The 15,405-nt window shown below is 35.0% G+C and overlaps 2 protein-coding genes across 2 annotated transcripts in view; both read left to right on the top strand.

The window, feature by feature from the left end:
* Positions 1-6,206: 6,206 nt before the first annotated feature.
* Positions 6,207-15,405, top strand: part of LOC145665016 (uncharacterized) — a 28,124-nt gene continuing 18,925 nt past the window's right edge. Inside the window, exon 1 of the mRNA XM_081732214.1 lies at positions 6,207-6,266. The gene's annotated coding sequence lies outside the window, so the exon portion shown is untranslated. The remainder of the gene's footprint in view (positions 6,267-15,405) is intronic.
* Positions 6,210-10,861, top strand: Nse1 (SMC5-SMC6 complex component Non-SMC element 1). The gene has a single exon (XM_081732215.1). The coding sequence runs from the start codon at positions 6,387-6,389 to the stop codon at positions 7,134-7,136; it is 750 nt and encodes a 249-aa protein (XP_081588341.1). The 5' UTR covers positions 6,210-6,386; the 3' UTR covers positions 7,137-10,861.

The following is a 15,405-nucleotide window of genomic DNA, read 5'->3' as shown; positions in this document are numbered from 1 at the left end:
TTTCGACACCTTTGCAAGATCGGAAGAGGTTCATGACGCTGCTTCAATGTCTACTCACTATTGCAAGTATGAGTGATTTTCAAGCAGAAGTCACATTCAATTCCAAGTGTTTGGTTCAGAACTGGTGTACATTTGAAAACATTCTTGTGGCTTTTGTTTTCAGCCAACTTTTTCACCTATGTACATCTACTTCGCAGTATTTGCAAAAATCTCGTTTGGATTGTCTAACGGCTACAAAAATGATTTGTACGTTACAATCAGACTTAAAGGAAAAACGGAACGTGTTTTGTTCTATTGAAACTAAAGCTATGGAGTTTGCAAAGGACTTGAAAAGACAATTGAAGGATGCAGGATACAATGTTGCAGTTGAAACTTCTCTCCTTGCAAAGAGAATACCAGCAGCAACTCTTCAAGCAGACGAGCTTTCTCATGATGAGGCAAGAATTTTAGATTCTCCATCAAAAGTGTATCAGATAAACGTTTTCAATGTTATTTTCGATACTGTAATTGAGCAATTACATTCTCGGTTTATTTGCAATGACAGTCTCATGAAGGACATTGCATGGCTGGATCCTACCCGTTTCCATGAGATAAGTACTTTAGAAGAACTACCTGATTCAGCTCTCAATACTCTACCACATTATTGCAAAGTGGAAAGAGAACAAATTCAAGAGGAACTGTTCCCATTTGCTCGTCATTATAGGGACTATAATCCACCAATATGTAAAAAGCAGGATATTTTAAGAAATGAGCATGGCAGCGAGCAATATGCTCATAGTAGTGAAAAAGAGGGAAATGAAGAAGAGGAAGATAATGAAACTGAGAGTGAAGAGGGAGATAATGAAACTGAGAGTGAGGAGGAAGATTAATGGAAATGCAAACCTGCAAGACAGTGTAAAGTGTGTCTAGTTTGTGCACTGCACCTGCTTCACGAATTAAATCTTTATGGTCCATTATATCCATTGTCGTATAAAGCGTATAAATATGTACTAACTCTATCGTGTACCCAAGTATCATGTGAAAGAATTTTCTCGATTATGAAAGTGATCAAAAATCGGTTGCGTTCATCGCTTGGGCAAGATTTGTTGGAAGCCTTTATTCTTTTATACATGGAAAGATCATATACGTTTGATTACGACAAAGTGATTGACGATCTTGTATCTAGCTCCAAAGAATTAGGTAGATATTTGAAATTGTGAGTGTAACTGGGGCATAATGAAGATCTGGCATTCATATTAATATTATATTTTATTAGGTTACAGTATGCAATTCAGTAGAAAATTTCAACCAATTTGATATTAGAACTGATTTATGAGGAAAGAAACTTACATTATTTTGTCAGTGCTTTAATTATTTAGTGTTTCAAAGTTGACCTGAGATTAGTTTTTACTTATTTCACATGTATATATTTTGGGTTTTCTAAAACATGACACTCGTTTGTTTAAATAAATGGTTTAAATTCATTACATAAAAAAAACAATAGCACTATATAAATAACTGGAAGCACCAATTCCGGTATTGTGTGTGATAATGCCAATTACACACCATATGAGTTACTATTAAAATGTTCCTACTTCAGATTTTATGTAATTAATGTTTTGCTTTTGTATGAATATATGGAATACTATTTATGGGTTCGAAGATGGACTTTTATATGTAATACATATGAAGAATGCCAAGTACATTTTTTACATGTTCATACAGTGGATCCTCATTTCAGTTAGTAGGGTGGGCCCTATGGTTGCCAGTCCGCCCCTGTTTCTACAACTACATTTGTGATCATATATATATTAAATTATATTAGCCATGTCGACTGTTACACTTTAAATTGATAATAAGTAGAAAAATTGAACTAAACGAATTGATATACACTATATATTGTCTTGGTAATAACCGGAGTTATTAAACCAAAATGGCACAGACATGTTGTCCGAAATCGTCCATGTTAAACTAATTCATATACCTAGCGGTATTTGAGTGCAAATCCAAGGACAGCAAAAAATTTGCCAATATTAAGGGGACAGTGGTCAAAACAAGCAGTACAAAATTCATTATTACTTTCATTTCAAAATAAAACAATACATACAAAACATAAATTTGAATTTTAAGTTTCATATTTTCCGATGATTAAGTAATCTTTTGGAGGTAGAAAGACCCTCATGCCCCCTTTATATTAATAATGTTTGATACACACTTGTGTGAAGTAAGACGTAGTGAAAGAGCGAAGTAGAGTGGGAAAATGTCTTATCATGCAACTTGCGATAGTATAGCTTTATGATACAATCACATGTGATCGTGATGTAAGACGATTTTTCGCTAATGATCGTGGGTATGTGATCTAAGCTAGTCTTGCATCCCAAATCCCAATCTAAACAACACGTACTCGTAAATTTTACAGTAAGTCATAAAGATCACCAACCATCATGCATACAGAAGATGGCGTACAGTTGTATCCCTGTATTCATATTATATACAGCAAAGCTCTATAACTATACGCTCTATAGAGGTTTGTGTATGCATACAGAGAAATTTTCTCTTTTTATGACAAGAAAAATGAAAATTCAATATTAACAATAATATATTTCTTTAACTTCTCGAAGTAAGGGAAAAGCAGGAGAGCGTTAACTTTTTATTTTCGTTCGCAGAGATCACTAGAACGTAGAAAAAGCAGGAGATCTCCTGCAAAATCAGTAGCTTTGGCAACACTGCATGTAATCTCGACCCCCGACTCTCAGTCGTAGATAATTTTTTTTTAAGGAACTGGCAGAGCTGGCATCACTGTTGTATGTTATGTATTCCCGCGATTGGTACAGTGATGCCAATTTAGACTATTTTTGGCTAAATCTAGCCTATTTGGAGAGGCATTTAACCATACAAATTTACGAAATGCTTATAGCTTCAAATATAGCTTATTTTATGAAGTTTTTGTCTTTTTTATTAGCCGTTAAATTAATTGTAAAAATTCTTTTTCTTTCAAAATAAAGTATTATTTTTGAAAAAATAGCGTACCGTATTTGTTATTCTATATTATCGTATTAATTGATTTCTCTAAAGAGAGGGTATTTTATTACGCAACAAACTTTTTTTCATTCTTCTCCAATGGCGTCATTTCAGACTTTGCTTGAGGGGGGCAAGACCCAGACCCGTAGCCAACCCCAAAATGTAGGAGGGGCCCGGCTGAAGTTAGGGGGGGCCCGATCCAACCATATGATAGTTCATCACCATATTATAGTTCTTTTGCAAGCCTACTCTAAAACTTTTAGGGGGCCAGCAAAAATTGGCCCCCCTAGACCCCCCTGGATACGGGCCTGGCAAGACTACCACCGACATGAGATCCACATTTTGTGCTAGTATATTAGTAGACAGTCGATTAAAGTATATGTATTCCGTAAATTCTTTAGGAGGCAATTGCCCCCTCCTGCTTCCTATATGACGCCCCTGTTCTCTCCCCCCACTCACAGATTTACAACTATTTCATAATACTTATCGACTCAGAATTTCAATGTCGCTCTCGTAATGGCTCCATTATTTGCTACTTTTTTAAAAATTATTTTAGTTTTCACATTTCATTACAAGAATAGAAGTTTTCTAATACAAATTTAGTAAGCTGTTCGTTTCCCTAAGCTATAAAGATGGTTTTTGTTTACTAAGGAAACAAATAGGATATCTAATTAGCTTCAAAACTCTCAATGCAATCATGATGATTCATGTGGATGTACGGATAAATAAGAAGTGTTTGTAAGAACTATGACCTGCCGAGAGAAGTACTACTGAAAATTCGGATAATGGCAGGCTACATAAACACAACCAATCCACAATGCCAGGCCCGCAACTAGGGTTTCTGTCACCCGGGGCAAACACACAATTTGGCGCCCCCCCCCCCAAGGTTTAGTCGAAAAATATCACTTACTTATGGATTGCAACTGTAAATAACATTCTTAATGAAACCAGTTATATCGATTTTTAAATACTTTAATCAAACTTAAACCACAAAAATATATTACATTCGTTATGTGCTCACAAGTTTTAAGAATAATTTTGTACATACATTTTGTTTTAATGTTGTATGAAGAAATCAAAACAAAATGAACTAGAAAATATCTGCCACATTATACAGTTATTAATTGAAATAATACATTTAGTTTTAATAACCCGAAGAATAATTATGAACATACGCTTTCATATTAAAATAAGAAACTAATACAAAATAAACTAGAAAATATCTAGTACATCATAAAATTATAATTGAAATAACATTTAGTTCTAGTAAACCCAAAAATAATTTTGTACATAAGCTTTCATTTACAAATATAAAAACAATACAAAATAAACTTGAAAATATCTGGTATATTATAAATAGAGCAACCCAAAAGCATAATAGCAATTTAGACATATAATTGGTACCTTGAACATGGGTGTGGTTGTCTAAGGATCCAGAAGAAACTAATTTTAAAGAATAATAAAGCATAATTTTAGAAAATAAAGCATAATTTAAATTATATAGCATAATTCTTGGAAATTGTATTTAACTGCAAGTTTAACATATACTATATTTATATTTTTTAAAAAAATATTTACAATGCAAAATCATTGAGAACATAACAATGCAACAATGAAAAGCTTATTTTTATTTCTGTAAATTTTTCGGTGTAATCCTTTGATGTGGAGAAAAGAAGAAAAGAAAAGAAGAAAACTTTCCATCAACAATGAAGCACACAAGAACTCCACACTATATTGTTATGTGTACCTCTCGAACTTGAGCACTTTCTGTACTTTTTGTGCACCTTTCTGTATACTTTCTCTTTCTGTATATATGCACCTCTAAGGTGCACACAAGTGATAGAAAAAACTGATTCGAGCAAAGCATATCTCTTTAAAGTGCATTAAGTAGAAAGTTCAGTAAATATGGAAGAAATTGCTTCATAAAATATTAATAAATAGATCAAGATATTTAGATTATTTAATGTATAGTAAATATTATACATTATGCACGATTAATGTAAAACAATGATTGTAATTAACAATAAAGCATAATAAAACATAAGTTGGACTGATAGATAACAATTCAAAATGCCTCGAAAAGCTCTCAAGCAAAACTAATAGATAAAACTTCATACAGCCTTCACTCGCAAAATTCCTTGGTAGGCGTACAAGAAACAATTAAATACACCGAGGCGTGTAACTTATCTTTTCCGCCACAAAACTGCCCTCTAGTTTAAAAACATTACAGCAATTGCGTAACATTACAGGGGGCGCGTCTGAGCTAAACTCTTCAACCACCAGCAAGCAACAAATATCGGTAACTTTTCGCCCCCACCCCTATTGATAACAGCGTTTTAAACTTCAGAGCTGTTCTCAATGCAATTATAGAGCTTCTTCGTGGCTAAGCGGTTAGCGTACGCGCCTTTGGCGTGGGAGACCCGGGTTCGATTCCTGGCGGGAGCTCATGTGGTTTGGATTCCACGTTAATCAGTAAGTCCACGTCTCATATAGCCTTGCTGCTGAAAGGGACGTTAAACTCAAAATCAACTCAACTCAATAATATTATACAGACAAACAGCTCCTTGTGGTAGGAAAAGGAAAGGGGGGCGGATTCTCTGTGGTCGCCCAAGGGAACAAATGCATGCAATATTAGGTTTTTAATGTATGACATTACACCTATTTAGATGAGACTCTTTCTCTCTCTCTAAAAGAGGTCCCATGGAAAAGGCCAAGTAAACTTTTGATTTCTTTTAACCTCTAGAATAAGTTCCTCAAGGGAAAGGGTGCGATTTTTAAAACAATTGATATACTATCTTCTTTCTGGCGCCCCCTCCAACCACGCGCCCGGGGCACGTGCCCCATCGCCCCCCCCTAGTTGCGTCCCTGCACAATGCAACGATGATGCATCCAGTTCCAGCGCCTCGGCTAGCTGCGATGTCATCGATGATGACTTATTTCAATTGAACTGATAATATGGCTGTTGATTTTCATAAATCAGATGAGTTGATGGATTTTATTGTAATTTAATCCTGTATGTTGCTGTTAATCTTCTGCGAATAAAATTCAACATTTCATATTTTACAATAACACTTATAATCCTACACACAAAAAGGGGGTTTAAAATCTACAATGTTGGTTATAGGTTAGCAGTTCAAAATTTAGCAACTTTTGCGCAAAAGAGCTTATTTCTGAAGACTATTTAGCGTATTTACTTCAGAAGTTTGGCAACACTGGATCGTTTTTGGTGCAATTCCTAGGATGAAATTCAAGTTCTGTTAGCTAAGGTACTTCATGTTTAGTTTATATGTATTTGTCGTGTAGCTAGTACTGATTTAACAACTTGTACTGCACAAAGATCTACTTCTTGCAGCATCTTAACGAAGGGAAAAGAGAGTACTTGTAAAATGATGGATAACAATGCCAGCATAAAATTTGTGCAAGCGATGATGAGTCGTGGGGTGGTATCAAGTAATGAGATAGAGAAGTTACTTGAAGATTGTTTGACGCTTGATGAACGCAGCTCACGACCATCAGATGTGGACGCGTTCATCCAAAGACTAAATACAAGCCTCCGAGAATTTAAAATGGAAATTAAACGTGGAATATGTGAATTAACAGGCAAAACTTTTTACGTCATGGCTGTCACAGCAAGAAATAGCGTAACGGAATCTTCACCATCATATGCACCAAATGAGCTGGAATTATTCAACAAAATAGTTGGTGAAATAGTTACTTCTAGTGAGAGTGAAGTTTCGACAACATTATGTTTGAATCTGTGTTCGACACTGTCCAAAGAAATGGATAAAGCCGACGGGGAGAAAGTGATTCGTAAATTTATACAAGATGGATGGTTTCTAGAGAACAGTGGAAATTTATATCTTAGTGTAAGAACTATATTGGAATTAGAGAGTTACCTACGGGAATGTTATGAGGAAGATCTTAAGGCCTGCTCGTTATGCAAACAGCTTCTTTTTAGAGGGCAGTGTTGTGTAAATTGTGGTGGGCAGATTCATAAACATTGCCTGGTGCGTTATTTTCAGAACCATCAAGAACCCAAGTGCCCACTATGTCGGGAAACATGGCCAAACGCAGAGCAAATTCTGACACCAGCTGACGAACAGGAAGTTGTACCTCGAAGAAGACTCAGGAAATAATCATATACTTTGTATGTAACGGTACAAATGATTGAGGGGTCATCAGTCAAACCCTTATCATTGGAGTTCAGTTGTAGGTTTCAGTGATTTAGATCATAATATTACATATGGAATACAGTAAACAACTCACATGTAGTTGCAAACAATTTATATTCTGTTGTTCAAGAACAACTTACGAATTTATTTGTTGAACATCAGGTGCATTTTTTTTTTTTAAATAAATAAATAAATTGGGAGGAATAAACCAAAGATTTTCGATTCCAGTTGTCATTTTTGGAAGTTCTAAACACGTGATGAATTTGGGAAAAGGCAATATTGCTGAGTTGCCATTATTTCCTCTGAGTTTCCTCGTGTTCATTGTCCACAGAAAAAAGTTTAAGAAGTCAAGATACTTCAAATTAAAGAGAAAATAGGCCTATTTCTTAGATGTTAACAGTGTTACTGTTACTTTTTGTTCGTTTGTGTTACATCAAATATTTTCTATAATGCTTAGAGAAACATGTTAGTATATGCATGTATGAGGATGCAGAAAAATAGTGATTCTTTGAAATGATAGTAATTCTTGATTCAAAGAATAAATATTCCTTGAAAATTTTATATTTATAAGCAATTGTTGTATATGATTGAAGCTTCATGTAATATATCATATTCACACCTGGGTATAGATTTATTGTATGCTTCCATACATAAACACATTGCATGGCATTACTCGAGCAGACGGTTCTACCAAATTTTGACATTTCTTACATTTCAGGTTAGATTAGAGCTTTGTATTCTAGCAGGTCATGCACTAAATGAGAAGCTCCATTACTACTTGCAGATTGAGGCTTAAGTTTAGAGTTGACCCTTTAGTGTGAAGGTGCCCTTGGACTTTGCAACATACAAAAAACAGTGCTTAAAGTATTAAAAATTGTTACATTTCACTTAACTTTAGTACTCCGTGGGCTTCACAAAAATTTAAAATGTTTTCTTCATTATTTTTGAGCATCCGTTACACCTGTTCGCCATATTTTACAACTACCATGCTGCTGAAACCTTCCGCGAATGCTTACGCATCCGGCAAATAGTACTAACTTCCACATATCTTTTCTCGTATTAAACATAACTCTCATGCCGAACTTACATTCCTAAACATCAAATAAAAACTTCAAATTATAATTTCTTACCTCATTTCTCCTGTAGATTTTCCTGGTTTTTATAAAAAGCGGAAGGGTAACTCTAAACTTAACCCTAGATTGACTTCAAGGGGGCTCAGTATACAGTGTGAACGTTTGACATAATACTCAAACAGACCTGTGCTATATGGCCAATGAAAAGCACGTTACTTATATTCACACTCGTTCCTTTACGAAAAATGTTTCACATCGTATATTACCTATGGATTTTCTAGGTAGAACCATCTGCTCGAGTAAACCCCATTGTGTATATATAGTTCTTTTTCAGTAAGTTAACTTTTTGTGTCTTAAATAATTGTGTTTGGGGTGTGGATATCCATTCCTCTGTTCATATTTACTTTAGGGGTTTCACTCAGGGTTTGAAAAAGCCCAACCCACCTGGGCCCATATGCTTTTTTTTTTTTTGTTTGTTGTTGTTGTTGTTGTTGTTGTTGTTGTTGTTGAAACATTTCAATGTCTGGAGTAAAAGTGTTACAATGTGATTTATATTTGAAGAGTCACAACTTGCAACAATATTCTATTCACTGCTGTTTTGGAAAAGTAACCGCCATTTTGAAATTTTACGTTGGATCGCCGAGAACATGTATACAGCAAATTTACCATGTCTCATGCTTCCACAGTCTAAATTTCAACTTAAATGACTGAAAATTGCTCTTTGTAGCGTGGATGCTTGCTCTCTTGAAAAAATTGCCACCATTTTGAAATTTTACGTTGGTATACTGCCAAAATCTATACAGAAAAATTTAGAGTGTCTCGTGCTTGTACTCTGGAAATTTTAACTTGAAAGACCGATAGTTGCACCCTGTAGTATGTGTAGCAGAGGCAGACAAACGAGTTGAGTTAATTTTGTGTTTAACGTTTCTTTCAGCAGCGAGGCTATATGAGACGGGACCTACTGAATAACGTAATCTGAACCACATGAGCTCCCGCCGGGAATCGAACCCGGGTCGCCCACACCGAAGACGCGTGCGCTAACCGCTTAGCCATGAAGGAGCTTGGCAGACAAACGAACAAAAGTAGATCAAGTCATCCAGAAGCCTGACTAACGTTCCCCAAATATGAATATCTTAATTTAAAACAAAGATACAATTCATGTATAAGATAAATAAAAATTTCAAAATGTCTTACATGAAATAAACATCTTCCAGTGTAAAATAAATGGCTTTACTATTGAAGTTCACTTCCGATAATTTGTGCGTTCAATTACGGAAATTTGCCGAGCACTTGTTGCAAGACGGTTCTTTCCTGAATATTAATTTAAAACAACTAAGATATAATTCATATTTTATAAAGTAATTGTTCCAAAATGTCTTAAATGAAAGTAAATATCTTCCAGCGTAAAACAAATAGTTTTATTGTTGAAGTATTCATTTCCGATGCTTCTGCGTTCAATCGCGGGAATTTCCCGAGCGCTTCTTTCACCAGGCAGATTTTTTTTCGAAAATACAGGTTTCTTTACTGAACATCGAAACTTCCACTAGTACGGAAGTTTAAATTCAGCACTTGAAATAGTAAGCGTTACATGGTCTTCGGAACTCCGAACATTAAGCTTCTTAAATTTGAGAAGAATTTTTACGCTGTTGCTTGTGTTGACTCTATACAGGATGCTTATTTGGGGAGTAGCAGGAAATGACTGAACTAAACTGCTGTTGTTGGAAAATTAAATTTTACTGAAGAATACTTCTTTTTTACATCAAACGTAAGAAATAATACTAATAGTTTTACTAATGTATTTATATATTTACTATTAGTACCGGCACCTATGGCCTTAAACCCGTCAAACGTATGAGTGATAACGTCCCTCGGTGCCGCCGAGACTACAAGAACACTATTTGCGGAAAGTATTTTCTAAAGTACAAAACTGCATATTTTACTTCGAATAGGGTATAAGCATAATCCATACATTAATTTGTTCTATAACTATCTCAGGCTAAGCTTTTTTTTTTTTTTTTTTTTAATTCATTCACAACTTTATAAAGATCTCATGTTGAATGTTGTTGCATGCCTTAACGTGAAAGCACCTGATTCTCCCAAGGAAAGTCTAAGATCGGATAAAAATCACTTTCAATGTGATCACCTTAGTTGTACCAATAATACACTAACAAAAAGCTCAAAAACCCAGGTGGGTCCAACCCGAAAAAAACACCGTTTTTTTTTTTTGGGGGGGGGGGTTCTTGGGCAAACCCTGGTTTCACTGTTCGTAAACGATAAGAACTATTGTGCGAAAGAGTAATCAGGTTATACTAGGTACCCAATAGAAAGCAGGAATGCTATATAACAGTAGGATAAGGGCAAGCGTTAGCGAAGGTGGGTATGCATGTAAACGAGGATACGCAAAACATGGTGGTTGGCATAAAATTACTTACCCTACGTGTTGAATTATGTATTTGTACATTACTATGGATAATATTCTCATATTTTTCATAGCTTGCGTATATATTATGGTATGTTATATATGTAACCTTAAAATTTTTAACGTCTATTTCTGACGATTGTAATACATCTGATGTTCTCAGATGATTCTGCAATAAAATTTATTATTATCTGTGTTCCGAAGTAACATGGCACGTTATTAGCTTGAATTTCACAATTATGTGTGTATCTTTTAACTGCTGGACATATATAGGTACGTGTCATGAATTAGCACATTGGCTTCAGATATTTCTCTTATAATTTGTATACTGTGATTACTAGCTACTTACAAGCAAACACGTGCATAACACGTTCGTATGCAGGTTTACTTTTAACACAACCACTCGAAATAATTGTTGAAAAAATAAAATTCTTGCACTAATTTCCTTTTTATTGTCTCCTAAATGGTTTGCGCTGGGCGACATGAAAATATCTTACTTGGCGTAGATAAAATTCAAGGGAAGCATCAAAAGTAATCGTTGAAAAATTACAATTCTTTTACGATTTGCATATAAATGGGGCGTCCGGATGGTTGTCACAAAAACTAGAGCAGAAAACAAAACAAACCTGTGCTAGGTTGCCACTAAAAGGCATGAATGCTATGTAACCGAGTAGTGCAGGGCGAAGTTGGTAAGCCTGCGCAATAACGCGTGGTGTATTCGAAGCGAGAAGACACTTCAGTAACGGTAGGTGTTCGCGTAAGCAAGGGTGGTGGCAAGAAGTGGGTTTTTGCAATGATACGAGTTTTAATGACTTTTCATGGTTTCATATTAGTAGCCCTCCATTTGTAAACATAAAATACAGCTGTACACTATGCAGAAATATATCGCCGGTAGAAAATAATATCTAATACAATCATTTTATCCCTCTTAAAGCACTTTACACTGGTAACCTTACACTTGTAAAACAAATACAGCTGTATTACATTGTATTTTATTCTGTCGCCTGCCGGAATTTGTTCTTTGAAGGCGTTTGGACTTAGAAATTCGTGGAAATTCTTCTTTTCATACAAAGTATTGAATTTTACCGGTGAATCTTCTAAAATGTGGTGTGCCAAAAATAAGGTAAAACCCAGGTTCGACTTTCAGTAATGTATTTGTACATAGATACGCATCTCCATGTAAGAATACAACACATTTAGATTGTTTACACACTACTCTATTAAAATATTATTACAACTTTGTTCTTACAAATCTGTGGATTCGTACAGTAAATCTACACCCACGCTTTTACGATCAGATGACTATTTTGCAATTACTATTGCAAACAGTTATACGATTCAACGTAGATTTTAATTCTTTTATGTAGAATCTAAAATTAAGTACATGGTAAATAAGATTAAGGAAACTTGATTATGAATGATATACAGTAAACGTGACTACTTCATGTTGAAAAACATTTATCCCATCCATTAATGCTTAGTGATTTAAGGTTGGATGTGCAGTGTCAAATAGTAATATTGATATTTTTACTGCGAAAATGATTGTCTGCACTTGTAAAATGTTAATATCCATCGGCGCTGTATTTCTGCACAACGTAGGAAAACCATTCATTTTTAGATGGTTAAGATTACGCGTATTAGTGCTCTACCAGTTCACATTACTTTTCTTATGTATATGTACTCACTCTGATTTTTGTTGCATGAAATTAGCTTATATCTCATATACGAAACAAACAACTACAAAATTATTGTATCCTCAAAGCAGAACAATAGACGACGGTGCGACAATGTCGCAGAAAGAAAATACGGGCTGTAGAAAAATTGGTTACCTCTAGACGAAAATTACTGTCTCAGAAAGATTGTCTAGACTATAAGTAAAAAATTACAGTTGAAGTAAGGTTCTTTTTATCCATAATTCAGAAGAATTCACCATTTGATAGTCATACCGATAAATTTGAGAGGTGCGAAAGGGAAGAGTAAGCGATAGCTACAGTGTATGCAGCCGAGTCGAAACTGCAGGTAGCAGACAGCTGTCCGGAGCCGGGATCTTACTGAGCCAATGCGCATTGTTTGGTAACGCTGCCGTCGCACAGTGGTCGGAATGTCGATAAAATTTGCGGGCGTATTGAAAGCGTGTTTTTGTCGATATGGCATTTTTTGAAGGCACATTAGGCTATTTTCAATTGGTCTGCCATAATGTGCACAGTAATTTAAAGTTTATGGACAGTGATGCAGGTTGCATATGTAGGTGGCGAAAAAAAGTGCATTTTCAAAATCATGTTTACAAATAACATCTTGGGTCGTTATGAAAAAAAAAAAAATAATTTAGAACTTGTGGCAACGTTCTTTTTATTAAAATTGCAGAATCTCATTATGAACAAAGTAAACATGTGTTCGGACACTAACAAAAAACTACACATAAACGAGAACACTGAACTTAACCAAAAGCCAGTCCGTGTAAGAGATAGTTATAGAAACAAAACTGTCTCGCAACACGCATATTTGAAAACAAAACAGTGGGAGTTGTCCAATCAAGGACAATAAAAAAACAAACACAGAATTCGACGTGAAATTAATAACTTTCAAAAGTCTCTGTTGCCCAAACATGAGATTGGCGATGGCTGTTTAAAAATTGTAGCATTTCTTTCTGGATATTGGGCATTCTGGGTTTGAGCGATGCAATTATCGGGTCAGACGATGACAAAATTTGTGTAGGAAATGTAGGTTTCTATCTTTCCTAAAGTTTTTCCGACACCATTTCTCGTGATAACTGTGGAAGTCTGTTTCGAGAGTTTTGAACTTCCTCACTTGGCATCTTTATTGGCAGAGGAGCTACGAATATAGTAAATCCTCGAGCAATTTACAATGTGCGCGAAGACTTGTCTAGGTGCCAAGACGACACGACGCAACGGGACTAGCAATCAGTCTCTGTGAGCATTTAGCGCGCGCCCAGACTCATTGAAGCGTGCTTCGTTTGCAAGGTAGCAGGTAGTAGCAGCTAATTCTAACAAAAATAATTAATTGAGAAACCACAGAAACTATTATAATGAAAACGAAACTTTGCACTTGCTAGGAAAAGTTTAAAAGTCTACAAATATATAGCAAAGCATTGATTTTGAATATAGTGTTGTAAGAATGCCCCTAGTGCTCATATGATGTGCCTCAGTGGCCTGCCATTGGCCTTAAAGGATTGCTATTGTTCTGGTCAACAAAACCAATATTTAAGATCTCATAACTATCAACGTATTTAAGAGTAATAGGTCGGTCATACTACCAAACATGAAAAGCATTTTTACAAGCGCGGCTACTTTTCCACTTTCGACAGGCGTTTTGCTCATAAACGAGTGATGCCAGAATGAAAAGCAGCTGTTCTATATAGAGTGGACATTCCCCTACTACTATACGTTCGTTCCAGTGATTTCATTTTTGGAGTTTTGTCCAGCATTTTTGCTATTTCGACCACTGTGCGTCCGGGTTATAACTTGATTATGATACTTAGAAAATGACGATTTGTGAAAGCTGGGATTCTCTAATTAGTAATATTATAAATAACCTCCGTGCGGTCAGTAATTTTTTGGTTAACGAAATTGGCACAAGTGATATGTTGGCTTACATCCAAATAAATGGGCAATCTACTGGTTACAAGAGAAACAGGAAATTTTTGCAAATGGCTTTGTCAGAAATATGGTAGTCAATACTACACCATTTCAAGCCTATTTCTGGAGATATATATAAAGATGTGACATTTAAAGTTATAAGAAGGATTTTAAGAAAAGTTAAATGATTCATTGCCATGTTTTAAGATTACAAAAGGAAAGGAAAGGAAGTGCCTGTAATTTTTTTTGTTTGTTTGTTTGTTTGTTGTATATATGTGTGGGAATTTCTTGATTGGTTACTTATTCAGTTATTATACAGTCCTATACTCTCCCTGTGTATTTCTCCATAAATACAAAGCGTATAAGTAAGAAAGTTTAAGAAAGTAGAATTGTAAAAACTTTTTTTTTTTTTTGTTTTGTTTTGTTTTGTTTTGTTTTGTTTTATGCACTTGAAAATTTCATGTAATTTTACTACGCCATTACTAGAATGCTTGCAGAAAGTTTTTCGTAAGTCATCGCAGAAAGTTGGAAAATGTTCTGCTTTGGCGTTGTATATAGACCTGAAAATTTGTAAATTGTGACCAGAAAAAGTCAGGGAATTTGTGCTCGCTAAATAAGTTTGAACCGTGAGGAGTTGGTTTTCTTCTTTTTTCATTTCCTTTGATTCAACATAGTCAACAAAACTTTCAATTTAATTGAGTGCGCGAAACACGTAATTTTGATATTTAGTTTATACTTTACAATTACTCTACATTTTCAACCATTTCTAAAACTTTAGATATGAGTCTTGCACACACTCCTCCTTTACTTAATGGTATGTTTCATCTTAACCATCACCAGATGGATTGTGTTTTTGTGACAGTCTTAGACACGACATGTTTCTGGAGCTTCAAACCGGGATGCCAGAATTTTACCAAAAATTCTCGTGATAAATTCTTAACTTAACAGGACACATTTACAATGAAAATTCAAGTGCACGTTTTCCAAAATTCTAATATAAGATTTGTTCCTACATACCACTCACAATTCAAACAAATTTACACTGCATAAGTATACGCAAAGACAATATTTTGATTTGTAATATCAAATAATAATAATAATAATAATACAGAAATCAGTATGAGGTATTTTAGTCTCATTTCCTA

This window comes from Thermobia domestica, chromosome 11, assembly GCF_964235325.1.
Source record: "Thermobia domestica chromosome 11, izTheDome1.hap1.1, whole genome shotgun sequence".
NCBI lineage: Eukaryota > Metazoa > Arthropoda > Insecta > Zygentoma > Lepismatidae > Thermobia > Thermobia domestica.
The sequence above is the reverse complement of the archived record's forward strand: the minus strand, read 5'-3'. Positions and strand labels throughout refer to the sequence as shown.

What these genes read in the sequence shown, in the direction of transcription:
- Nse1 (XM_081732215.1), top strand. Translation starts at nt 6,387, where the DNA reads ATGATGGATAACAATGCCAGCATAAAATTTGTGCAAGCGATGATGAGT.